The following is a 27,728-nucleotide window of genomic DNA, read 5'->3' on the forward strand; positions in this document are numbered from 1 at the left end:
TAAGTGGTGCAGGGAAAACTGGAAAGCTGTATATTAAAGAATAAAATCAGAACATTCTCTAACACCATATACAAAAATAAACTCAAAATGAATTGAAAACTTAAATATAAGATTGGATACTATAAAACTCCTAGAGGAAAACACAGGCAGAACACTCTTTGACATAAATCCTAGTAACATTTTTTTGATTCATCTCCTAAAGTAAATAAAAAGAAAAATAAACAAATGGGGCCTAATTAAACTTACAAGCTTTTCCACAGCAAAGGAAATCATCAACAAAACAGACAGCATACTGAATGAAAGAAAATATTTGCAAATGATATGACCAATAAGGAATTAATATCCAACATATATAAACACCCATAAAATTCAACATCAAACAAGCAATTTAATGAAAAATGGGCAGAAGAACTGGCTGGATAGACATTTTTCTAAAGAGGAAATGCAGATGGCCAATAGGCACATTAAAAAGATGCTCAAAATAACTAGTCATCAGGGAAATGCGAATCTAAACCACAATTAGATATCACCTCACACCTGTCCAAACAGCTATCATCAAAAAGAACACAAGTAACAAATGTTAGCAAGGATGTGGAGAAAAGGGAACTCTGTTACAGTGTTGGTGGGAATATAAGTCAGTGCAGCCACTGTGGAAAATAGTACGGGGTTTCTCAAAAAGATAAAAACATAATTACCATATGACTCAGCAATCCCATGCCTGGGTAAATATCTGAAAAAAAATAAAGACAGTAATTCAAAAAGATACATGTAACTCAATGTTGCAGCACTACTTACAGTTGCCAACATATGGAAATAACCTACGTGTCTATCAACAGTTGACAGGCTAAAGAAGATGTGATATATATATATATAATATACACATACACACATATACAATTGAATACTAATCAGCCATAAAACAGAATGAAATTTTACCATTTGCTGCAACATGGATGGACTTGGAAGGCATTATGCTAAGTGAAGTAAGTCAGACTGAGACAGATGAATACCATGTGATATCACTTATATATGGAATAAAAAATACACAACAAACTAAAATATATAACAAAAAAAGAAGCAGACACACAGATATAGACAACAAACTACTGGTTACCAGTGAGGAGGTGGGGAGGGACAATGTAGAGGTGGTAGAGAGTGAGAGGTACAAACTATTGGTTCTAAGATAGGTTACAATGATGTGTTGTACAACATGGGGAATATAGCCAATATTTTGTAATAACTGTAAAATTTGTAAAAAACAAAAATAAATCATAATATGTTCAAGGCAAGGGATATGGTGGTAAATAAAATGAACAACAGTCCAGTTTTCATGGAGTTTATATTCTAAATGAGAAAAACAGGGAGAAAACATTTAAGCAGGTGACAAATTTTTCAGTAGTAGTAAATGTTATGAGGAATAAAATATAACTAGGAGTAAGAGGGATGGGGAAAACTGGGGTGAAGGTGTACTTAAGATAGCATGCCTCTCAAGAGACAACATTTAGGAGAGGTCATATGGCAAAATAAAGGCAATCAGTGGAAGATCTGGGAGCCCAGAGACCAGCCAGAACTTGGGCAAATACAAAAGTGCTAATACATGAAGATAGTTTGGAGAGGTGAAGGAGAAATGTAGGTCATTGTGGCCAGAGTCTAGGCAAGGGAAAGAGTGAGATGAAAAGTTGAAAAGTTCGGAGAACGGTATTCAAGTCTCAGCTGGTTCCTTACTAGTTGTGTGGAATCAAAACATCTTATTTGCTCTCCAGAACTTATTCATCTTCTCACTACAAGCTTGTAGTGCACAGCATTGTGATTGTAGTCAATGATACTGTGTTATATGCTTCAAACTTGCTAAGAGACTAGATCTTAAATGTCCTCACCACAAAAAGAGAAACAGTGATTATGTGATAGAGGTGTTAGCTAACACTGGGGTAGTAATCATGTTGCAATATATAAATGTATTCAATCAATACATTGTATACCTTAAATGTACATAATGTTCAATGTCAATTATATCATAGTGATTGCCATAGCATGGGTGCTTAGTCCTGTCCAACTCTTTGTGACCCCATGGACTGCAGCCAGCCAGACTCCTCTTTCCATGGAATTTTTCCAAACAAAAATACTGAAGTGGGTTGCTATTTCCTCCTCTAGGGAATCTTCCCGACCTAGGGATCAAACCTGCGTCTCCTGCTTATCCCACATTGGCAAGCAGATTCTCTACGACTGAGCCACCTGAGAAGCCTTTAATTATATCATAAATAGATAAAAGATTCTAGAATGAAAGATGAGAAAAGTAAAATAAATCATAATACCATGTGGGAATAAAAGAAAAATAGAGAGACACATATAAATGGAATGGAATAGAGAGCCCAGAAACAAACCCATTCTTATAAGTACAATTGATATACAACAAAGGGGGAAAAAATATACGATAGAGAAAAGACAGTCTCTTCAATAAGTGGTTCTGGGAAAACTGCACAGCTACATTGGAAAGAATAAAATTAGAACATTCTCTAACAACATACACAAAAAACAAACCCAAAATCAATTAAAGACGTAAATGGAAACTATAAAATTAGAAGAAAAACAAAACAAACAAAAAACAGCAGTATGGTCTTTGCCGTTTATCTCAGCAATGTTTTTTGATATGTCTCCTCCAGCAAAGGGAAAAAAAGCAAGAGTAAGCAAATGGGACTAATCAAACTAAATAGCTTTAGCACAGTGAAAGAAACTATCAAAAGAAGTTAAAAGTCCACTGCTAAATGGGATAATACCTATGTAAGCAACACACCTGACAAGGGGTTAATATGAAAATATACAAAAAATTCATATAACTCAACATAAAAACCCAAACAACCTGATTAAAAAAATGAGCAGAGGACCTGAACAGATCTTTTCCCAAAGAAGACACTGAAATAACCAACAGGCACGTGAAAAGATGCTCAACATCACTAATCATCAGAGAAATGCAAATCAAAGTTGAAATGAGATATCATCTTACATCTGTCAGAATGTAAAAAAGACCTCAAATAACAAATGTTGGCAAAAACAGGAAGATAGGGGAACCCTTTTACACTCTCGGTGAGAATGTAAATTAGTGCAGCCACTATGGAAAACAGTATGGATGCTCCTCAAAAAATTAAAAATCAAACTACCACATGATCCAACAATTCTACTCTTGGGTATGTATTCAAAGACAATGAAAATACTAATTTGAAGACACATGCACCCCAAAATGTTCATAGCAGGATTATTTACAAGAGTCAAAATATAGAAGCAACCTAAGTGTCCATCAACAGATGAAAGGATAAAGAAACAGTATATATATACAATGGAATATTACTGAGCTAGAAAAAGAAATTCTGCCATTTACAACAATGTGGATCTGCATAGAGAATATTATGCTTAGTGAAATAAGTTAGAGAAAGACAAATACTGTATGATATTACTTAGACTTACAGACACAGAGAAAAAAACAAGTGGTTACCAATGAAGAGAGGAGGGGCAAGATAGGGGTATAGGATTAAGAGTTACAAACTACTATGTATAAAATAGATAAGCAACAAGGATATATTGTACAATGTATGAAAATATAGCCATTATCTGTTGTAACTTTAAATGGAATATAATCTATAAAAATATTGAATCACTTTTTTTGCACACCAGAAACTAATATTGTAAATCAACTATACTTCAGTTTTTAAAAACCTGATCTATAAATAAAGTTTATCCAAAAAAGAGAGAAAAATAAAATATGTAAAAAGTACATTGGAAGGTGCCACTGAAGCCTGGACTGACATGTCTGAAACTAAGACCCTTATAAATAAGGATCTTTCCATCCCTACTGATATTTTTTCCAAAGTCATTTCCCGCAATTATTATTGGTCTTGAGTATATGAAGCTTTGTCCTTACCTTGGAAATATCTCTATTAAAAGGCCTTTTTTTCCCCTGACATGTACACTATTTATATAAAATTTGTAACTAATGAGAACCTACTGTATAGCACAAGGAACTCTACTCAGTGCTCTGTGGTGATCTAAATGGGAAATGAATCTGGGAAAGAGTGGATATATGTATAACTGATTCACTTTGATGTATAGCAGAAACTAACACAACATTGTAAAGCAACTATACCCCAATGAATTTTTTTAAAAAGGCTTTTACCCCAATTAAGTTTCTATTTTCCCAGAGACAGACTAGGGAACAGAAATTTAAAACAGACTTTTAATCAAGAGAAATTATTAAAGTATTATTTCAGCCTCCTCGATCTTTCCATGTTGCCCCTTCCCACATCAGATTCCCTCGTATTTTAATTTAGTGAGCAGAATGTCTGGCTGCATCACCATAGCAACCAGCAGCAAGGGCCAATTAAGCTATAATTGTGTCATTAAACACCTGAGTTGATTATAGAGCCCAGAATATTGGATGGAGGACAGAAGCTGACAGGAAAGAAAAGACAGTAGGACTCAATTGGAGAGATATGAAGCAGCTGAGTAGCTGGGGACTGCAAACCATTTCCCACATCCAGTCCATGGGATCCATCAGCTTGTTTGTGGACAACATATAATGTGCCCTGAACAGCCAGGCCAGAGGGAGGGGAAAGAAAGTGCAGTGGTGGGGGGAGGGGTGGTCACCTCTCTCCCATCTACCCTTCTCACACACAGGTGTGAGCATATTTTCTCAATGGCTTATTTCCAGAGCTGTATGGACAGTGCCTGGATTTCCAGATGGCTCAGTGGGTAAATCTGAATGCAGAGTTCCAAAGAATAGCAAGGAGAGATAAGAAATCCTTCCTCGGTGATCAATGCAAAAAAATAGAGGAAAACAATAGAATGGGAAAGACTAGAGATCTCTTCAAGAAAATTAGAGATACCAAGGGAACATTTCATACAAAGATGGGCACAATAAAGGACAGAAACGATATGGACCTAACCAAAGCAGAAGATATTAAGAAGAGGTGGCAAGAATACACAGAAGAACGATACAAAAAAGATCTTAATGACCCAGATAACCATGATGGCATGGTCACTCACCTAGAGCCAGGCATCCTGGAATGAAAAGTCAAATGGACCTTAGGAAGCATCACTATGAGCAAAGCTAGTGGAGGTGATGGAATTAAAGTTGAGCTATTTCAAATCTTAAAAGATGATGCTGTGAAAGTGCTACATTCAATATGCCAGCAAATTTGGAAAACTCAGCAGTGGCCACAGGACTGGAAAATGTCAGTTTTCATTCCAGTTCCAAAGAAAGGCAATGCCAAAGAATGTTCAGACTACCACACAATCACACTCATCTCACACACTGCAAAGTAATGCTCAAAATTCTCCAAGCCAGGCTTCAAAAGTACATGATGTACTTCCACTTTACATGATGTACATGTGAACTTCCAGATGTTCAAGCTGGATTTATAAAAGGCAGAGGAACCAAAGATCAAATTGCCAACATTTGCTTGATCTTTGAAGAAGCAAGAGAGTTCCAGAAAAACATCTACTTCTGCTTTATTGACTGCGCCAAAGTCTTTGACTATGTGGTTCACAACAAACTGTGGAAAATTCTTAAAAAGATGGGAATACCAGACCGCTTCACCTGCCTCCTGAGAAATCTGTATGCAGATCAAGAAGCAAGGGTTAGAACTGGACACGGGACAACAGACTGGTTCCAAATAGGAAAAGGAGTACATCAAGGCTGTATATTGTCACCCTACATCACGAGAAATGCCAGGTTGGATGAAGCACAAGGTGAAATCAAGATTTCTGGGAGAAATATTGATAACCTCAGATATACAGATGACACCACCCTTATGGCAGAAAGCGAAGAAGAACTAAAGAACCTTTTGATGAAAGTGAAAAAAGAGAGTGAAAAAGGTGGCTTAAAACTCAACATTCACAAAACTAAGATCCTGCACCTGGTCCCATCACTTCATGGCAAATAGATGGGGAAACAATGGAAACAGTGAGAGAATTTATTTTCTTGGGCTCCAAAATCACTGCAGATGGTGATTGCAGCCATGAAATTAAAAGACACTTGCTCCTTGGGAGAAAAGCTATGACCAACTTAGACAGCATATTAAAAAGTAGAGACATTACTTTGCCAACAAAGGTCCACCTAGTCAAAGCTATCGTTTTTCCAGTAGTCATGTATGGATGTGAGAGTTGGACTATAAAGAAAGCCGAGGACCAAAGAACTGATGCTTTTGAACTGTGGTTTTGGAGAAGACTCTTGAGAGTCCCTTGGACTGCAAGGAGATCCAAATAGTTCATCGTAAAGGAAATTAGTCCTGAATATTCATTGGAAGGACTGATGCTGAAGCTGAAACTCCAATACCCTGGCCACCTGATGCGAAGAACTGACTCATTGGAAAAGACCCTGATGCTGAGAAAGATTGAAGGCATGAGAAGAAGGGGCCGACAGAGGATGAGATGGTTGGATGGCATCACCAAGTCGATGGATACGAGTTTGAGTAAGCTCTGGGAGTTGGTGATGGACAGGGAAGCCTGGTGTGCTGCAGTCCATGGGGTCGCAAAGAGTCAGACACGACCGAGTGAACTGAACCTGAACTGAACAGTGGGTAAAAGAATCGGTCTGCAATGCAGGAGATGCAGGAAATGTCGGTTCCATCCCTGGGTGGGGAAGATCCCCTGAAGGAGGGCATGGCAACACACTCCAGTATGCTTGACTGGAGAATCCCATGGACGGAGAAACCTGGTGGGTTGCAGTCCATAGGATCGAAAAGAGTCAGACACGACTGAGTGACTGAGCATGGAGGCACGCATGCCCAGTGCCTAGAGAAATGTCTGACTCACAGTAAGTGCTCTTAACTGCTGACTGGCAATCCTACTAGATGGAGCCTGATATAATCAACTGAATCCTGAGATTGACTCATAACTCTATTGGTAACAAAGCTTATGATTTAAGACTTGGTTTTTATCCACCCTAGGATTTAATTTCCTGTTATTTACAATGTAAAACCTTTACAGTCCTGACTGAATAGCCTAAGATTCTAAGATCCTGTAAATGAAGACCACGCTCTCTCATGGTCCTTTTTAACTCGCCAAAATCCATATTTTTTGACAAAATGCTGGGCCCTAATTAAGTTAAACAATTTAGGATAAGTGAGTGAAACTAGGAGACTATAGAAATATGATATTGGGTTGTTGCTAAGTCGTGTCCAACTCTTTGCCACCTCCCCAGAGTTTGCTCAAATGCATGTCCATTGAGTCAGTGATGCTATCTAACCATCTCATCCTCTGCCTTCCCCTTGTCCGTTTGCCTTCAATTTTTTCCAGCATCAGGTTTTGTCCAATAAGTCAGCTCTTTGCATCAGGTGGTTAAAGTATTGGAACTTCAGCTTCAGTGTCAGTCTTTGCAATGAATATGCAGAGTTGATTTCCTTTAGCATTGACTGGTTTGATCTCCTTGCACCATGGTTGAAGAACATCAGTTATTTGGCACTCAGCCTTCTTTATGGTCCAACATTTACATCCGTACATGACTATTGGAAAAACCATAGCTTTTTAATACTCTGTCTAGGTTTGTCATTAATTTCCTTTCAAGGAGCAAGCATCTTTGAATTTCATGTTTGGAGTCTTTGTCCACGGAGTGATTTTGGAGCCCAAAAAAATAAAATCTGTCACTATTCCCACATTTCCCCCTTCTATTTGCCATGAAGTAATGGGACTGGATGCCATGATCTTAGCTCTTTAAATGTTGAATTTCAAGTCAGCTCTTTCCTCTTTCACTTTCCTCAAGAGATTCTTTAGTTCCTCTTCACTTTTTGCGATTACAGTGGTATCATCTGCATATCTGCTTTCTTTTTACTTCCATTTGCAAGGAATATCTTTTTCCAGCCCCTCACTTTGTCGATCTGTGTTCCTAGGTCTGAAGTTGGTCTCTTCAAGACAGCATGTATAGGGGTATTGTTTTTATATCCATTCAGTCAATCTGTGTCTTTTCATTGGAGCATTTAATACATTTACATTTAAGGTAATTATTGATATGTATGGTCCTGTTAGCATGTACTTTATTATTTTGGGTTTGTTTTTGTAGGCCTTTTCTTTTTGTGTTTCCTGTCTAGAGAAGTTCCTTTAGCATTTGTTGTAGAGGTAGTTTGGTCGTGCTGAATCATCTTAACTTTTGCTTGTCTGTAAAGCCTTTGATTTCTCCTTCAAATCTGAATGAGATCCTTGCTTGTTAGAGTAATCTTGGTTTTAGATTTTTCCCTTTCATCACTTTAAATCCTGTCATTCCTTCTGGCCTGCAGGGTTTCTGGTGAAAAATCAGTCTGGGTGTTGAATATAAAGGGGTAGCAAGAAGGAAATGTTTGTTTGGATGGAATAGTTTTATATCTTGTGTGTGGTGATGGTTACATGTGATAAAATGATATAGAACTAAACATTTATATCCATGTCAGTTTCCTGATTTTGATATTATATTATATATATTTAAGTAATAATCAGTGGGAAATATTGGGTGAAAAGTATACAGAATCTCTTTGTACCAACTTTGCAACTTTCTGTGTTTCAGTAATTATTTTAAAATGTTTTAAAACCCTAGTTTTCAATTTTCCATGTCTTAAAAATTCTTCCATGACATAATTTGCAGTGCTTGTAATACCTTAAATTCCCATGACTGATTCATACTTTCTCAACCCTCTCCAATGCTGTTGAGTTTTCAAGGTTTCCCAATTTGAATACGTGGTAGTGAGTAGAACATCCTTGTATTTACATTTGTGCTGATATTCAGAATTACTTATGAGCAAAGATTTCTCAAGGTTAAATGGCACTTTGAAAGTGCCTGTGTCTTTCAGAGCTTTGAATGAAATGCTGCCAAATGGCTTCATTGATGTTGCTCCAATATAGGGTCTCATGGGTAATGTGATACAGTGTTCAAGTGAATGCTTCCATTGGGCATCATTAATTACATTGAGTCTGTGCTCATTTCATTAATTAAAACGACCTGATCCTTATTGTTTTATACAGGCTTTAAAAATATTATTACACAAGAGAAAGTACTTTGTTGTAGACAAATAAAAATCAGGATAAGAAGGTTAGAAAATCACCAGAATTACATGCAACACAGAGATGTGATCAAAGTTTAATTTGAGAACATTCCTTTCCATTGTATACATTTTGTGTAGATATGTTTATTTCTACAGAAATATAATCATGCCAAATATTTGCTTTTTATTACAAAATGATAAATCTTTAGAATTTATGTGCCTTTAAATATTTTTCTGATATTTCCTATTCAGTGACAGAATTTCATTCAAATTAATTAACAAATCCTATTTTCTGTAACTAATTTTTGGTTTTAAAATCATTTCAAATTTTATCATGAACCATCAATATTTCTATGTAATCCATATAGCTAGATCTATGTTTCTCTGCTGGATTATTTCCTGAGAAAATCTTCAGAAGTGTTATTTGTTGCCAAAAGACACTTCACAAAGGGGCTGTTCATGTGTATGCTCCCACCCACAGCATCAGAGATTGTCTCCTCAACCCAACCCTCATTCAGAACATTTGAATTCTTCACTTTTCGAAAGAAAGAGGTTATCACAGTGTGCCTCTGATGTTTTCTTCAATTCGTTAGAACAAATGTAATTCCACTGTGAAAAATTAAGAAAATGAATATTAGAATATATTTTTAAAAAATAGAAAGCACCTATAAAGCCACTAACCAGCGATAAATAAGATTATAATGTAGCTAGAGAAATAGTTCTCTTTTATTCCATAGAAATTGAGTCACACTGTTGGTATTGTTTCCTAAACAGACTTTTTTTCTATTAACCATTATTGAACATCAACTTTTTTTTCGCTGTGCCATGTGACATGCAGTATCTTAGTTCCCTGACCAGAAATTGAGCCCGTGTCCCCTGCAGTGAAAGCGTGAAGTCTTAGTAACTGGACCATCAGAGAAGAACCTGAACATCATAACTTCTGATGTCTGTATGTCATCCTATTGCATAAGACAATCTTTATTTTCCTTATCAATCAAACATTATTAAAAGTTTAGTTGGTGTTTTTAGTTGGTTTTAGTTGGTGTTTTCCCTCATTTAAATTAAGCCTGGGATGATACTTTCAAACCAAATGTAAGCTCACATCCAAGAATGTTTTCTCAAAATCCATTCTTAGAAATGAAACTGCAGTGTACAGGACACAAGCATTTCCTTAAAAATTTTTGAAGTAATTGATGTAGTCCTATACAACCTACTATCACTTTATATTTCTGTGAGACATGTAAGTACTTCCACTTTTCCTTCTGTATTCTCCTACATGGGTATTGCAACATTTAAATTTTTTTACAGTCATAAGCTAACACCAGAGTCTCATTGTTATGGACAGATTCAGCTGCTTTAAGCACTGTATTTTATTTGCCTTATTTATCTGAATGTTAATTTCTTTTCAAGCAAAAGTAGACACTAAAATTCTCTGCCTTCTAGTAAGCATTTGTATTAGTTTCCTATTGTTGCTGTAATAAATTATCACAAATTTAGAGGCTTAAAACAACAAAAATTTATTATTTTACAATTTTGAAGTTCAAAAGTTCATAATCAGTCTCATCGGACTCAAGTCAAAATGTCAGTAGGACAAGTTCTTTCTTGAAGCTTTGAAGGGAGGCTCTATTTCCTTGCTTTTTCAGTTTCCAGAGGCTGTCAGTGTTTCTTGGTTCAGGATCCCTTTCTCACATTACTTCAAACCCTTGCTTCGTTTGTCACATCCCCTACTACTAACTAATTCTCCTGCCACCCTCTTATAAAGACTCTTGTCCTAACCTTGGGTCCATTGAATAATCCAAGATAATTTCCCTAACTCAATATCTTTAATTCAATCAATCTGAAAAGTCCCTTTTGCCATGTAAAGTAATGTATTCACAGGATGTGGACATCTTTGAGCAGGTATTATTTTGTCTACCACACCACTATTCATCAATTTGAAAAGAAATATATTTTCATTATTTAAATATACATTTTTACAAGATAATATTGACTCTATTGTTTCACAGCTTGCATTTTGTATTTAACAATATATATTAAGCATAATTTTATATTCTTTAATAATAGTCTCTACACCATCAATTCCAAATATTTTATACCACTTCAATGAATGGAGGGACTCTAATTATATTAACAAGTATAACCAAAATACTTGCAGTGACTCCAACTTTTATGTATTAAAATAAAAATTGTGTTCTGGTCACGACATGGGATTATATTGTTTTTTCCCTCATCTTTCCAAAATCCCGTTTAAGTGACACTAATGATTCATAAAAGAAATAAATTACAAGAGCACTGAGTCATAAAGGGCAGCAGAGATTTGAATAAATATTTCAAAGATATATATACGGGAGAAGGCTTCTATGGGGCAGGAAGTATTCTCTCTAGGGGAGCTCTAGAGAGCCTACAAGCTCAGAAAGATTTTTGTGTCTGTGCTGGAAGGACTAGGGGTAGAACAGCTGCACCAGATAGCACATAGCTCCATCTTTCCTCCCCAGGAGGGAGAAATTGGCAGCAGAGCCAGCCTTAGAGAGCTTCTCAGAAGATAATGTCAGCTAAAGATTAGCATACAGATACAAGTTATAATGCCCATACAAAAACTCGCCATTAGATACTGAGCAGAACCCCCAAAAGGCAGAATTTACAACTAAAGAAATAAGCAATAATAGACAAAGAACTGAAAAAAAAATAAGACTGCTTAAAATGTTTAAAGAGATGAAAAGAGGACTGGAATTTATTTTTAAAATTTAATTTAAAATTTAAGATATATTTGAGAAAGAGCAATTAGAAATTCTAGAGATGAAAAAGGTACACATTGAAATAAAAATCTTATTAGATTGATCATATAGTTGGAACACAGATAAGGTAGGGGCCTTATCTGAATCATCCCTGTGTCTCAATACAACAAGGCCAGTATATGTTACACATATATCAGGCATTCAGCAATTTCTTGTTAAACTGAAACAGGTGGGTTTTGGACAAGCCAGGTGCTCCTCCAGTATAGGTGAGTCTCAGGGGCCAAGACAGTCTTAAGTGGAAGTACCTCCTGAAGATTGAGCTGAGCTGGGTTTGACTCCTTGTTGGTAGGATTAGCAATGCTGCTGCTGCTGCTGCTAAGTCACTTCAGTCATGTCCAACTCTGTGCAACCCCATAGACAGCAGCCCACCAGGCTCCCCCGTCCCTGGGATTTTCCAGGCAAGGGTACTGGAGTGGGTTGCCATTGCCTTCTCCGGGATTAGCAATGAAGTTCATCTATACAAGATACTTTGGTGCTGCCATTGACCTCAGGGGCCAGTTTGTTCCCTGTCAGATCTACTGATCAACTTGTCTTCACTCAGCATGTCCCTGTTAGGAACTATGAGGATGTCCATGGCCATATATGTGTGAGGAAACATCATATAAATGGTTAACAGTTGTGCCAAAGCTCCCCCTATTTACTTCCTCCATCCTAGTCCTTATACTCTCCCCCACCCTGCCTCCAATCCAGAGAAAGGAGAGCAGTCCTGTGTGCATCCAGTTTTCCATACCTGGCCTCCCACAACTGGATCTCAGGGTGGTCTGCTTCCCTGGAATAATGAACATCTTCTTCTAGGACAGCAATCCTCTTTGTATTACAGAAGGAGAGCAATCCAGATTGGGCCCATTCCAGGGTACCTTGTAGCCTTCAGCCCTTATCAGCAAGGAAGCTTTTCTGAAGTGTGGCTGAGGCTTGAGAACAGAGGGCAGCTTCAGAAGCAATGATATTCTTGTGTCCTCCCTTTCTACATTCTCATTTTCTTCTATATTTCAAGGAAGTGGACACTCAGAGAACAGATGCCCTACCCTGGCCAACCCATGCCAAAGCAAGTGCTTTCAGGAGAAAGGCAGCTTGGGATAGGCTGTTCAGACTTTAGGCTTCAGCTCCCAAATCCCTTTCTAACCCTGCCACTTTATACGAGAAGTCATCCTCACTATTTGGGCCTCCTGGAGTGGTATATAAAGCAGATGATTATCTGTAGGTCACTGAGGCCTACTTAAAGAGACTACACTTGAGCTCCTAAAAAGTGTCTTATGGATGAAGTGAAGTGCAGTCGCTCAGTCATGTCTGACTCTTTGCGACCCCATGGAATGTAGCTTACCAGGATCCTCAGTCCATGGGATTTTCCAGGCAAGAATACTGGAGTGGGTTGCCATTTCTTTCTCTAGGGGATCTGCCCGACCTGTAAAGAGTATATTACCAATGCAACTAGACCTCAGTAATTCAAAACTATCCAGGGCTAATATTCACCTGAAATATTTACTAAAGTAAACAAACACTAGTAAGTCTAAGAACTGAGTATTCATTTGAACTCAGCTACCAAGGTGTTGATAATTAGCAGTCTTAAAATCACTGATGTAAGATGTAAATACTGCTAGACTAAGATATAATTGGCCTGGGTTATAGTTCAGATGTCATCAAATAATAAATGTGTGAACCTGTGCTTTTCTATCAATTTCTTGAAAACACCTTTGAATGGTTTAGAAAGAGATGTTGAGTAACTTGCATAGGTCATATGGCTAGGAAGTGACAGAGCCAGCATTGTCCAGATCCAGAGTTCATAGCCATTCTGATATACTATCACCTCCTTATGCTTAGAATGTTCATATGGGGACTAGAACAAAGTATCTCAGGGAGCAGGACCTACTCTGATAATTCTTTTCCAATTTTATTTGCAACTAGCCTCAAACCTTGCCTGCAGAAAATTCCTTAAGACATTTTTGAGTACTCATGGAAGGGGAGGAGAAACTGTTGGATGAGAAATCTCCCTGCATGGAGATACCCTCTAGGAAGGGAGGACAAGACTGTGGGGTCCTTGTCTAAATGTGAAGGGTACTTGCACGTTGGTATAGATTGTTGGTATTGGAGAGTTTAGGGATAGTAATCCTGGGGCTAGGAGAATTGCCTTGAAGTCCACATTTGTCAGTCCAGCTCAACATTTCCTTGGATTGTAATGCTTATTTGTAATAAGTTTACTGAAACTGATGAAGACAAGGGCAGGAAAAGGCTTCCATAACTGCCCATTCTCTCCATAAGAGGGTGCTCCTGTGTGCTCAATCCCTCAGTCCTGTTTGACTCCTTGAGACCCTATGGACCCTGCTAGGCTCCTCTGTCCATGGGATTTCCCAGGCAAGAATACTGGAGTGGGTTGCCATTTCCTTCTCCAGGGGATCTTCCCAACCCAGGGATCGAACCTGTGTTTCCTGCAATGCTGGTAGTCTCTTGCATCCCAAGTGGATTCTTTACCAGCCACCAAGGAAATCCTGAACATGCATATATTCTCAATGCTTTTTCCCCAGCACAAATCCCAATCACGGATCAAAGGGGACTCTGGATTGCATTGTACATATAGGATACTGAGTCCATATCTAACCAACACCCATTCTGCAACCCCCACCTTGGCCAAAACTTCAATACCTGGTGGGTATCAATAGCCCAAAGAGTCTGCAAATGAACTCAGACTGTACCATTTTACAAATTAATTTACAGAGATAAGAAGGGTATTTGGTCCAGTGTTCTAAAGGTTTGGTGATTGTGTTTAATACTTCAGAGTAATTAAAACATCTTTTGTAAATATTACTTGCCTGACACTCATTTCTACCCCTAAGTGTGTCCCCTAAGGGGTGCTAATTCTAATTTGTTACTTGAATAAAGGAGAATATCCAGGCCTTTCATGACCTTCAAAGGAATGGCTGTAGTTAATAAGATACTATACCTTTTCCCTTATCATTGGCATGTGTTCTGTACAAGCCTCACCTTTGTTACTTCTGGGAGACTACAAGTGGCATCTGTGACACAGAAGCTATTTTTCACTTCTGTTTTTGTTTTTATTTTTTGAATTTTTTTATTTTTAAATTTTTTTTAAATTTTATTAGTTGGAGGCTAATTACTTCACAACATTTCAGTGGGTTTTGTCATACATTCACTTCTGTTTTTGCATCCCTAGCTCCCCTGGGCAAGGCAGGAGCTCTATCAGATCATTGTTGTTTCAGGGTTACCAAAAAAAAAAAAAAATGCCAACACTTCTGGAGGCTCAGAAATGGTGATGTTTGATGCTCCCTAGGTAAAAGCCAGCAGATAAGGCTGGAAGCTAGCAGAAGAGAATGAAGTGGGGAAGACTCATAGGACAGAGTAGGGAGACTGGACAGAAATGCAAATTCTACCCCTACAGCTCTCATGGAGCCTGAGTGATGGAACAAAGAAGAGCCTGGAGAAATTTCAGCCTCACTTTCATCCTCCTTTGGAGAGCTGTTGTCTTAAGCCCCTCCCAGCCTGGCGTATAGCCGTTCCTTGTATTTTTGAGAGTCAATAAATTTGAATAAGGACATAGCAAAGGCTTGTGATGCTATGCACTGTAAACAGTATGCGTTGTAGTCAAAGGCAGCCTCTAATCCCAGCTCTCATTGACTGACTGTGTGACCTTGGGCACATCACCTAAGTCTCAGTTTCCCATGGTATCAAATGGGACTATTAAAACGCTTATTGGAGAACTGGTGGTGAGATTGGAGCTAAAGAAGATGAAGAACCCAGCACAATGCCTGGCATAAACTTAGTATTAAAAAAGTTGGCAGCTTTACATTATGGTTGGTCCAGATTCTACACCTTCCCCTTGGCAGGTTTCTCTCTACTGGTGCCCCCAGAAGAACTGATGTACTTGAGGATCCAGGAGTTTAACAATTTCCCAAAAAATCAGAGCAAGAAAAGCTTGGGGCTTATCAGCTTGCCCCCTTCCCCCACCCCACAAGCATGTACAAATTAAGGGTCCGAGGAGGCTGAAGAATGAGGGGCTCTCAGTTTAGCTTGGAAGTCATACACTATTTCAAGGTCCCAGATTTTTAATTGAATATTCTCCTGCCTCACAACTCCACCTCCATCCTATTTTAAAGAACCCCTTTAGTTCTCCAGTTACATATTTTCTTGTCACTGGAAATTCCACCCTTAGCCTTTAGTTTCCCTGGGAATGCAATGATAGGGGAGATCTCTGAGACTAGTTGGGGCGCTATCGTCCAGGCAACCGCGGAGTGAGCCTGCGCAGTGACTTCCCCAAGCAGGCAGCTCCAGTCTGCCTTCTGCACTGCTGCTGGACTTGGGGCTGAAAGAGTGTAACTCCCCTCTTCCTGCCCCCTCTCCCCCGTTAGACGATTGTGTTGTTCTCTTCTTGAGACTGACTAAAATGTGTGGAAAGTCCTCTCTTCCATCTGATAGGAGGTGGCAGTTGAGGATAGCCTCTAGTGATTAAATGAATAAAAGGGCAGAAAGCTTATGGGTGCCAGGAGGAGACGAAGCATAAAACCTACACCACTGATAGGCAGCCCCCTTCTTCCCTCGCAACCTTGCGTTAGAGGTGACTTTAGGTACAATATACTACTAAGCCAGGGCTCCCTTACAGGAATTGTTAGCTGCTGCTGCCGGCTCTCTAGGGAAGAGCTGTGAGCAGGGTTAGAAGCTGCGAGATCCCGGATCTGGATGAAGAGAACTAAAATATTAAAACTCACCTTAACGGCTTGAGTGCAGAAATAAACAGCGTAGCCGAGGTTGCCATTCAGAGTTCCTCCACGTGGACTGTTAGGTCTGACGGAAATTCAAGACTAGCTGCCTTCAGGAGAAACTGTTGATTTCTAAGACCCACTCTCTGAGAATATGAATCTTTGTTATCTCTGCCATAGGCTTATCTCTTTCACTCTGCTCTTAACTTGAATTCAACATTGTTTTCCTGAGCTTCATGTAAATCCCACGAAGCAATTTTACATACTGCCCCTGACTTCATGGACTAGCCCTCCTTCCCTCCCTCTTCCCAACCTCAGGTCTTACAATAGAAGTCACTAAAGTTTAACTTGTCTCTAGTCCTGCATACCACCTCATCCTCCCCTGCCACCACCTGTGACCACTCCTCCATTTGTATGACACCCCTGACCCTTCACTGTCCTCTCCCACAACTTGCAGTTTAGTTGGGAGTTACTCCTGCAAACTCTCATAGATCTCTGAGCTTACCCCTATTATACCACTTGCCACAGCAATAATGTAATTGTTGGCTTACTTTCACAGACCCTCCCCCTTAAGCCCTGGGGCTCAACTGGGTCTTCCTCACCCTTATATTTCCAGCATAAAGCACTGTGCTTACAGCATGACAGATACTTAATAAATGTTTGTTGAATAAAATAGTATTTAAGCATGGAGCCTAATTCATTAAACTTTTATTTTTCACTACACTCTGGAACCACAAAGCAAATACAGGTAAATGCCAGTAATTTTTAAAAAATAAAACAGTAGACACGATGGGAGAACATCAACAAACCAATGATTTTGTGTTTGTTTTTCTTGTGTGTATATTATCACTGTTGTTACTTAACTCCTGTATGAGACCATTTCATTATTTCACATGGTTAAAGAAAAGCTATATATTTTCTTCCACATCATAGAAAGATGTAAATATTACATTTTATGCAGCCATATGAACTTTTATAATGAAACAAGACAGGAATGACAAATGAGCAATTCTATTTTTAAACACTGATCATGAATCTAATTCAGGGTAAATTAAAAGGAAGAAAATACTATTAGAAATGGAACACAAATAGCAAGCACAAAGTGTACTTTTCACCCCAACCCTGCCCAATTTCTGATTTGTGGGCCCAGTACCCATTTCCCCAGGCCCCTTTAATTGATGCCACCTAACTGAAGTGACACACTTCCCTCAGACTTCACATGGGGCCAAAGAAGAACATGGCAGTTGCCTCAGATCTGGCTCTGGCCTCCTCATCTTCAGCAGCCTCCCTATATTGCTCTGGCCAGTCCTGTGGCTGCTTTCTGTAGAGCCTGGCCATGTATTCCAGGGCTTTCATTTTGGTGGTTTCAAGGTGAGCTCGAGGACCCCATAGAAGCTCATATTCAACTGGATTAGAATAGGAGAGTGGCCTGCATTCCAAGTAGCGCTGTCTCATAAGTTTGCAGGTGATGGCATGCTTTCTCCCTACATCCACACCAAATCCCCGAAGCAAATTCCAGACGTTGGCCTCTTTGACACGGTTGCCCATCAGGAAGATCAAACCCAGGATTGGCATCACATATTCTTGAGTTGGTCTCCCCAGGCTCTCTAGCATCATTTGCTCTTCTTCTGATTCTGGTTGCTGGACAAGGAGGTAAATGTGTTCACTGGTATCAACCTCAATCAGAGAAAACCCATAGAACAGATCAAGTATTAGAGTAGCTCGACTGAGGATATTTGGAAACACATCCTCAAATTCTTTGCCAGTGTGAGCCAATAGCTCATCCTGATGTATAGGTAGCAACTCCTCTGTGACATTAATGGCCAACTGGACCAAATCATTTGCCTTATCATTCATAATGTCTTCTGACCAGAACTCTAAGCCAGCAGCCTGGCTTCTTTCTTTGGCCTTGTCAGCTTCTAGGGCCTTATTATATTCTTCTGGCCAGCTCCAGGGTTCTTCATCATGGGCCTCTGCCACAAACTTCAGGGCTTCCATCTTTGTGATTTCTTTGTGGGCTCTAGAACCCCACAAGAACTCAAATTCGAGAGGATTAGTGCCATAAACTGGCCAGTACTCCAAGAATCGCATACGTACAAAGTCAGTAGTTAGGAGGTTCCTTGTGTTCCCAAAAGGGATGTTGATCCTCTGGGGCTCACCTAACACATCAGCCTTTAGCAACAGATCCCAAATGGAGGTCTCTCTTGCTCGGTTACCATTTAGGAGAATGTGACCTAGGACCAAGGCCAGGAGACCTGCCTTTGGCATGTCCAGGGATTCTGCTATCCGATCATTGGTCTGGAGACCCCGTTTGCTGATTAGGTTGTAGGTGTCAGCTTGGGGATCAAGAACCCTCAGATTCAACCCAAAGACCCGATCCAGATGGGCTGAGGCTCGTCTGAGGATCTCAGGGAACTGATCTGAGTATTCTCTGAGGAACTCCAGCATCTCTGTCTGCTGAATAGACCCCTCGATTTGGCTTTTCATGCGCATGAAATTCACCAAAGCAATCGACCTGTCTTCTAGAGGATCGTGCACCCTGAGCGCCCCCAAACGTCGGGACTGCTCATCAATCAGCACATCGAGGTCTTTCGGGTCCTGCGCAGCCTGGGAAGCGCTGGCAACCTGAGGGTCGACCGGCTCCTGAGGGCCCTGGGGGGCATCAGGAACTATCATGGAGGCGGGGAGCCCAGAGACATCAGTAGCCTGCATCTCACCTTGGAAGTCGCTGTAATCTGCAGTGGTCTCTGCGCTGCGGTGGCACGCATTCTTGCTTACCAGAGACATGGTTCCAGGAGACAGGAACGGGGAGGTCTGCGATCCGTCAGAGAGAGGATGGTAGGTGTGTTGGCGCCTCAGCACAAAGCCAAAGCCAGAGGCCTGGGAGCTGGGCGGGTCAGAAGTGACAGCTGGTGAGACGAGCTGTCTTCCTACACAAACACCAGCCAGCAATGACCGCAAACCTCACAGAGCTAGGCTTTGCCGCAGCCTACGCAGGCGCAGTCTGGTTCTGCGATGTCTTGGCCACGCCCCGCTCTAAATCCCCCACTCCCGCCCCCTACTTCTGCCTGGCCCTAGCTGCTGGTGGAGTGGTTCCTGCTACAGTCAAACTTGTTAGAGAGAATTCATGAAAGGGGGTAATAAACAGAGGTAAAGCAAAAGGGTAAGGGACGAGGGATGTTCAATGAAGCACCACGAAGTTTTTCTGTGAGGTGTAGGGCTAATAGGCAGTAGAGGATTTGGAGGGGAGGATACTGAAGATGAGAATAATTTCACAGATTCATTAATTCATCCACTCATTCAGCATATATTTCTTGAGTATGTGTCACGTGCTAGGCACAGTACTGGGTACTAGGGGTACACCAGAGTACAAACGTAATGATTATCCCTTTCTGTGTAGAGCTTACATTCTGGAGTAGGATCAAACAATGGTAAGAATAGTGGAGCACTTGCTGTGTGCCAGACACTATTTCTGGTGTTTTCACTTATCTCTTTGAATCACTTAATCTTAACTATGAGGTAGCTACTCTTAATGGTTCTCATTTTACAGACAAGGAAACTGAGTCAGAGAGGTGAATTTACCTGTCCAAAGTCAGGCAAAGACAAGTGGAAGAGATCAGGATTTGAACCTGTCTGCCAGAGTCTCAATAAAAGTACTTTCAGACTTTTGAATTCTGTGGGAGAATGTGAGGGTGGGATATTTCAAAAGAACAGCATGTATACTATCTATGGTGAAACAGATCACCAGCCCAGGTGGGATGCATGAGACAAGTGCTCGGGCCTGGTGCACTGGGAAGACCCAGAGGAATCGGGTGGAGAGGGAGGTGGGAGGGGGGATCGGGATGGGGAATACGTGTAAATCTATGGCTGATTCATATCAATGTATGACAAAACCCACTGAAATGTTGTGAAGTAATTAGCCTCCAACTAATAAAACAATAAAATAAAAAACTGCACTCCACTAAAAAAAAAAAAAAAGTACTTTCTCTCATACCATCTGCCCATCACAGATGATTGCTGCTGCTAAGTCGCGTCAGTAGTGTCCGGCTCTTATCGACCCCATGGACTGCAGCCTACCAGGCTCCTCCATCCATGGGATTTTCTAGGCAAGAGTACTGGAGTGGGTTGCCCGTGCCTTCTCTGTCACAGATGATTAATCCTGTTTATTTAAGGCACTCGTAATTAAAGTAGTTGAAAATATATGCTCTGATGGAGGGGCAGTTAATATATGGTACAAACACAGAAGAAGGAACAAGCAATGAATTACAGCACAGTCTGAAGTGTCTTGGATTGGGGACACGTGCCTCAAGAACGAACTGACCTCCAAGTGATGAATAGGATGGGAAGGATTTATAAGGGCTTTCTAGACTGAGGGATCAGCATCAGAAAAGGCTCAGAGGTATGAAAGTACAAAATAAGTTTGCACAACACTGGTCATTTGGGGTGGCTAGAGCCAAAGTGCACTAGGAAGGGAGGGAAATGAGGATGAAGGTGATAAGACAGAACTGATTGGATTTTCTGTTTCTTCATTCAGCAGTTGGGGCTCCATGAGGTAAGACCAGCAACTCCAGAATAGGACCTGAATATTCAGGTGTTTGGTCATGTGTTTGCTGCTGTTGCTGCTGCTAAGTCGCTTTAGTCGTGTCCGACTATGTGCTACCCCATAGACGGCCGCCCGCCAGGCTCCGCCGTCCCTGGGATTCTCCAGGCAAGAACACTGGAGTGGGTTGCCATTTCCTTCTCCAATGCGTGAAAGTGAAGTCGCTCAGTCGTGTCCGACTCTTCACGACCCCATGGACTGCTGCCTACCAGGCTCCTCTGTCCATGGGATTTTCCAGGCAAGAGTACTGGAGTGGGGTGCTATTGCCTTCTCCTGGTCATGTGTTTAGGGAGGCATAATTCAAACATTTTGACTAGGAAAAGGGGTCAGCTGTTTTATATTCTGGGACTGCTACCAAAGTAATTGAGCTAAATCCTAGCTCTCAACCATCAGAGTATGCAGTAGAATATTGAGAAGGAGAAAAATTTGCGTTTTTTCTGCAGCCACAATCGAAATCCTTCCTAAAATTCTTGATAGTAATGTTGAATTCAGTTATCTTGTGCCCTGAAATTCCTTCAGAGGGCACTACCTTCACATGAGGGGCCAGACACTTAAACCTGACATTTTCTACATTCCAGATGCTTTCTTAAAGTAGCAAAGCAGGTAGCTCAGGAGCAAGCTGGACTAAAGACATAAATTTTTATAGACGTGAATGTGCATGTTCTACCAGGCAGAAATGTTCAGTTTCTGTGCTAATCATATATTTGGAGAATCTTGTGGAAAGCTGCAGCATCTTTTGAACTGTTGCAAAGGTGTAGTTGAGATCATATCTGATGAGATCCCTCATCCTGGTCTTTCCCCTTCCCCAGAAGGACTCCAAGCTCCTTGTCTAGACAGGTACTGCCCAGGGGTAAGTTCAGAGAGGGTTTTAAATTCTGCAGTCATTAAAAAAAACGTAATTTCCCCCTGAAATCCAGCTCACATTTTTTTTTTTTTTTTGGTGAGTTTAATTTTCTACTACCTCTGTATCTAATAGACAAAAATAGCATTGAGAGACAATATCTTACCTGTGAAATGACATGCTGATCCCATTCTACAGCATTCAAATTCTTCACCAATTGGTTCCTACCTGTCTCTCCATTTTCATCTTTATTCCCTCTAGCACATCCTTCCATGAAATCTGTTCCTTAGCCACACAAAACTACACTCCTGGTCTCAGCCATTTCTACTCTACCTGTCTCCAAATAGTTCTAGTTCTTGCTAAATGAAAAATGAAGGAGCTGTGCCTGTGACTGTGACCTATGCCATGATTTCCATTCTAAATGTGAATGTAAAAAGATGGGATTATACTCTCCATTCTGAAATTCTTTTGATATTTTCTGACCTTTATTGCATTTAAAAAAATGTGTGAATATCTTTCCACACAATCATTTGTCTTCCACATAATTTTAATACAATATTTTAACTTTATAATTATGTGCTTTACTGAGATATAACATATACAGAGAAAAGTATACAAATTATGAATGCAGAGCTTGATAAATTATGACAGATTTAACACACCTTATGATCATTATGCCAATCAAGAAACAAAACATTACCAGCATTTCAGAACCTCCTATGGCACCCCTCCCATCTCTTCCCTCATGCTTGTCCCAAGAGGAAACCCCTATTCTGACTTCTATCATCATAGATTAGTTTTGCTGGTTTCTGAGTTTGGTATATCAATGGAATTATACAACATGTACTCATTTGTATCTCTCTCTCTCTCTCTCTTTTTTTTTTTTTTTTACAATAAAACCCCACTATATCTTATTATCCTTGTTGTATATAAAAATATTTGTTCATTTGGATTATTATATACTTTAACATTGAATGATTGTACCACAACCTATCCTGTCAATTGCTGGTGGACATTATCTTTTTTTCAGCCTGTGGTTCTTACCAAAAATGCTGCTATGAACCTTTTTATACCTGTCTTTTGGTTCACAGATTCATTTACATTGGAAATAAATCTATGAAAGGAATTACTGTATGATAAATGTATGTGATTTCAGTTCACACAGATATTTCCAGAGAGTTTTTGAAATTGTTACATCAATTTACACTTCCACTGGTACTGTATGAAAGTTCTTATTGCTCTATATTCTTGTCTATGGGCATTCTAGTGGGTGTGCTATGGTGTATCATTTGGGTTTTTTTTTTCCTCTTCACTCATATTGAGTTTTTTTAAAAAACTACTTTTCAGACAAGAGTTGTCATTTGTTTTCCCAGGTTAATGGACATTAAAGGCAGAAAGTTAAGAAAACAGGAGATGCTAGAAGTTAGTCAGAAGACAGCAGCAAGAAGTGATAGTTGGTAGACACTCAAAGGGAAAGAGATATAGAAGCACTATTCAAAATTGAATTTAGAACATAAATACTACTCTGTTTGGGTACTCAGTGCAAGGACAAGAAATCCTCAAGGTACTAATTGTCCTCAAAATTTTAATTGCATATTATAATTATTAAAGACCTATCTTTATCAAGAGAAGTTAACTTCTGTTTATGAAAAAATAAATATATATTACAGAATTATTAACCCAGAAAATATATTACATTTAAAAAGTGTTAGTCCTCAATGAAATAATATAATTATATAGAAAATTCACATATGTAAAATCTCATTCATGACAAATTGGTGTTTGCCAGAGGGGAAGGGAGTCAGGAGAATGAGTGAAATAGGTGAAAGGGATTAAGAACTACAAACTCCCAGCTTTAAAATATATAAGTTACAGATATGTAATGTACAGCATAGCAAATTTAGTCAATAATATTGTAATAAATTTATCTGGTGACAGATGGTAACTAGAATCACAGTGGTGCTCTCTTTGCTATGTATATGAATGTTGAATCATTATGTTGTACACTTGAAAGTAATATAATATTGTATGCTAACTATACTACAGTTAAAAATTAAAAGGAGGGACTTCCCTGGTGGTCTAGTGGTTAAGACTCTGTGCTTCCAGTGTAGGGGGCTCAGGTTCAATCCCTGGCCAGGGAACTAAGATCTCATATGCTGCACAGCACAGCCAAAAAATAAATAAATTAAAAAAAATTAAAAGGAAAAAAAATCTCATTCCTGGATATTGCTCTATGGATATAACATTGTGTTAATTATACCCTAATTTTTTAATAATATGCATTCTTTTATATCTAAAATTGTAATGATCACTCACTTTATTTTTTAAACAATTATATTTTTTATTGAGTCAAATAACAAGATCTGATTATTGTTATTAAGTTGGAAGATATAAAAACATATAAATTTTTTTTCAAAAATTATTCATGTTTTCACCAACCAGAGATATTTATTGCTAGCATTTTGGCCTATGTCATTCCTAGTCTTCTCTTTTCCCCCTACTTTTTATTGAAATATAACATTTCTATAGAAAAGTTCATAAAATAAAAGTAAACAGATCAATTAATTTTCACAAATTGGATGTATTTGTGTAACCAACAACCGGTTAACAAACAGAATATTATAACCAATCAGAAGCCCACCCTTGCACCTTGCTCCACTCATTACAACACCCTCTGCCCCAAGGGTAAACACCTAAATATTAACATCATAGATTCATTCTTCCTATTTTTTAACTCTATGTAATTGGAATCTTGTGTGTGTCTAGCTTCTTTCATCGGAGAAGGCAATGGCACCCCACTCCAGTACTCTTGCCTGGAAAATCCCATGGATGGAGGAGCCTGGTAGGCTGCAGTCCATGGGGTCTCGAAGAGTCGGACACGACTGAGCGACTTCACTTTCACTTTTCACTTTTATGCATTGGAGAAGGAAATGGCAACCCACTCCAGTGTTCTTGCCTGGAGAATCCCAGGGACGGCGGAGCCTGGTGGGCTGCCGTCTATGGGGTCACACAGAGTCGGACACGACTGAAGTGACTTAGCAGCAGCAGCAGCAGCTTCTTTCATTCAATATATTTGTGAAATTCTCTCATATTATTGCTTGTAGCTGTCAATCATTCATTTTCATTGCTCTATATTATTTTATTTTGTGAACATATCAGAACTTCAAAATCCATTCTAGTGTTGATAAGCATTTGAGTTATTTCCAGTTTTTGGAATAATTAGTGCTGTTATGAATATTCTAGTACATGTTTTTTAATGAACTTTTGCATGCATTTACACAGGGCATCTAAGAATGCCATTGCTGGATCACAGGTTATACGTATGTTCAGCTTCTGACAAAGAGTTTCCTGAAGTGGCTATACCAATTTATACTGCTGTGAGCAAGGAACAAGTGTTCTGGTTTCTCCACGTCTTCACTGACATTTGCTACATTCTTTCTTTTCCATTATAACTATTAATATTTTGGTGGGTGGTGCAGTGATAATGGCATTGTGACTTTGATATACTTTTCACTGATGACAAAGGAAATTGAGCTCCGTTTCACATATTGATTAGCCATTTGGATATCCTCTTTGTAACAAACTGTTCAAGTGCTTTGCCCATTCTACTGGGTTCTCAGTCTTTTTATAGAGATTTTATATTTTATATATACAAGTTTATTGTCAAATATGCATATTGCAAATATCTTCTCTAATATACAGGTTGCCTTTTCACTATCTTAATGTTCTCATTCAATGAACAGGAGTTAGTAGTTATTATACAGTTCAATTTATCAATTAATATCCTTTCTGGTTAGTGCTATTTAAGAAATTTTTGCCTACTCCAGGTTCACAGTGAGATTTTTCTATGCTTAAAAGATTAATTTTTTTTAATTGATGGAAATTTGCTTTACAATATTGTGTTGGTTTCTGCCTTACAACACAAACCAGTCATGATTATATGTATATCCCTCCCTCTTGAGTCTCCCTCCCCTCCCCCATCCCACCCCTCCAGGTCATCACAGAGCACCAGGCTGGGTTCCCTGTGTTATATAGCAACTTCTCACTATCTGTTTTACATGTGAGAGTGTATATATGTCAAAGCCAGTTTCTCAGTTCATCTCGCACTCACCTTTCCCAGCTGTGGCCACAAGTCCATTCTCTACTAGGTTCATCAGTACCATTTTTCTAGATTCCATATATATCCATTAATACATGATACTTCTTTTTCTTTTTCTGTCTTATTTCACTCTGTATAAGAGGCTCTAAGTTAATCCACCTTGCCACAACTGATTCAAATTTGTTACTTTTTATGGCTGAGTAATATTCTATTGTATATATGTACCACATCTTCTCTATCCATTCATCTGTCAACAGACACCTAGGTTGCTTCCATGTCCTGATTATTGTAAATATTTCTGCAATAAACTTGGGATACATGTGTCTTTTAGAATTGTTGTTTTCTCAGGGTATATACCCAGTAGTGGGATTGCTGGGGTATATGATAGAGTTATTCCTAGTTTTTAAAGGAATCTTCATACTGTTCTCCATAATGGCTTTATCAGTTTACACTACCACCAAAAGTGCAGGAGAGTTCCCTTTTCTCCATATTCTCTTCAGCATTTATTGTTTGTAGATTTTTTGATTATGGCCATTCTGACTGGTGTGAGGTAATACCTCATTGTAGTTTTGATTTGTATTTCTCTAATAATGAGGTAGCACTAGTGATAAAAAATGTACCTGCCAATGCAGGAGACATAAGAGACACAGGTTCAATCCTGGGTCAGGAGTATCCCCTATGAGGAGGAAATGGCACCCCGATCCAGTATTCTTGCTTGGAGAACCACATGGACAGAGGAACCTGGAGGGCTACAGTCCATGAGGTCACAAAGGACATGACTGAACATCTAAGCACAATAATGAGCAATGTTGAGCATATTTTCATGTGTTTAGTGGCTATCTATATGTATTCTATAGAGAAATGTCTTTTCAGGTCTTCTGTCCAATTTTTGATTGGGTTGTTTACTTTTCTGATATTCAGCTGTATGAGTTGCTTATGTAATTTGGAGATTAATCCCTTGTCACTTGTTTCATTTGCAATTATTTTCTACCATTCTGAAGGCTGTTTTTTCATCTTGTTTATAGTTCCCTTTGCTATGCAAAAGCTTTTAAATTTTATTAGGTCCCATTTGTTTATGGTTTAACTTTCATTTTTAAATCTAAAAATAATCTGGAATTAATTTATTTATTATATAAGTTTCAGGTATACAGTATTGTATTTCAGCATCTGTATACACTACAAAGTGATCACCACCACCAGTTTAATCACTGTCCATTATCATACAGTTGACCCTGTTCACCCATTTCACCCAACCCCAACCCCCTTCTCTTCTGGTAACCACTACATCATTTTCTGTATCTATGGTTTTGTTTTTGTTTTATTTTGTTTGTTCATTGGTTTTCTTCTTTTTGTTAGATTCTACATATGAGTGAAGCTACATGGCATTTGTTTTTCCTCTCTCTGGCTTCATTTAGCATAATACCTTCCAGGTCCATCCATGTTATGGCAAATGGTAGGATTTCAGTCTTTTTTTTTAATGGCTGAGTAGTAGTATTCCAGGGTATATGTGTGTGTGTGTGTGTGTGTGTGTGTGTGTGTAGGTGTGGATGTGTGTATCTCACATCTTCTTTAACATTCATCCATTGATGGACACTTATGTTATTTCTATTTCTTTGCTATTGTGAATAATACTGAGATGAAGGTAGGGGTACATACATCTTTTTGAATTAGTGTTTTCATATTCTTTG

At 39.1% G+C, this 27,728-nt stretch overlaps 1 protein-coding gene and 1 non-coding gene across 2 annotated transcripts; one reads left to right on the forward strand and one right to left on the reverse strand.

Moving 5' to 3' along the window:
* Positions 1 to 17,191: 17,191 nt before the first annotated feature.
* MAGEE2 (MAGE family member E2) lies at positions 17,192 to 19,478 on the reverse strand. Its single transcript, XM_043460040.1, has one exon. The coding sequence runs from the start codon at positions 19,285 to 19,287 to the stop codon at positions 17,716 to 17,718; it is 1,572 nt and encodes a 523-aa protein (XP_043315975.1). The 5' UTR covers positions 19,288 to 19,478; the 3' UTR covers positions 17,192 to 17,715.
* A 4,531-nt stretch (positions 19,479 to 24,009) lies between these two features.
* TRNAW-CCA lies at positions 24,010 to 24,082 on the forward strand. Its single transcript has one exon. It is a non-coding gene; the product is annotated as a tRNA-Trp (tRNA).
* Positions 24,083 to 27,728: the final 3,646 nt, after the last annotated feature.

This window comes from Cervus canadensis, chromosome X, assembly GCF_019320065.1.
Source record: "Cervus canadensis isolate Bull #8, Minnesota chromosome X, ASM1932006v1, whole genome shotgun sequence".
NCBI classification, from domain to species: domain Eukaryota; kingdom Metazoa; phylum Chordata; class Mammalia; order Artiodactyla; family Cervidae; genus Cervus; species Cervus canadensis.

Bases quoted from the DNA above. Each gene is read 5' to 3' on its own strand.
- MAGEE2 (XM_043460040.1), bottom strand. From the start codon at position 19,287: ATGTCTCTGGTAAGCAAGAATGCGTGCCACCGCAGCGCAGAGACCACT.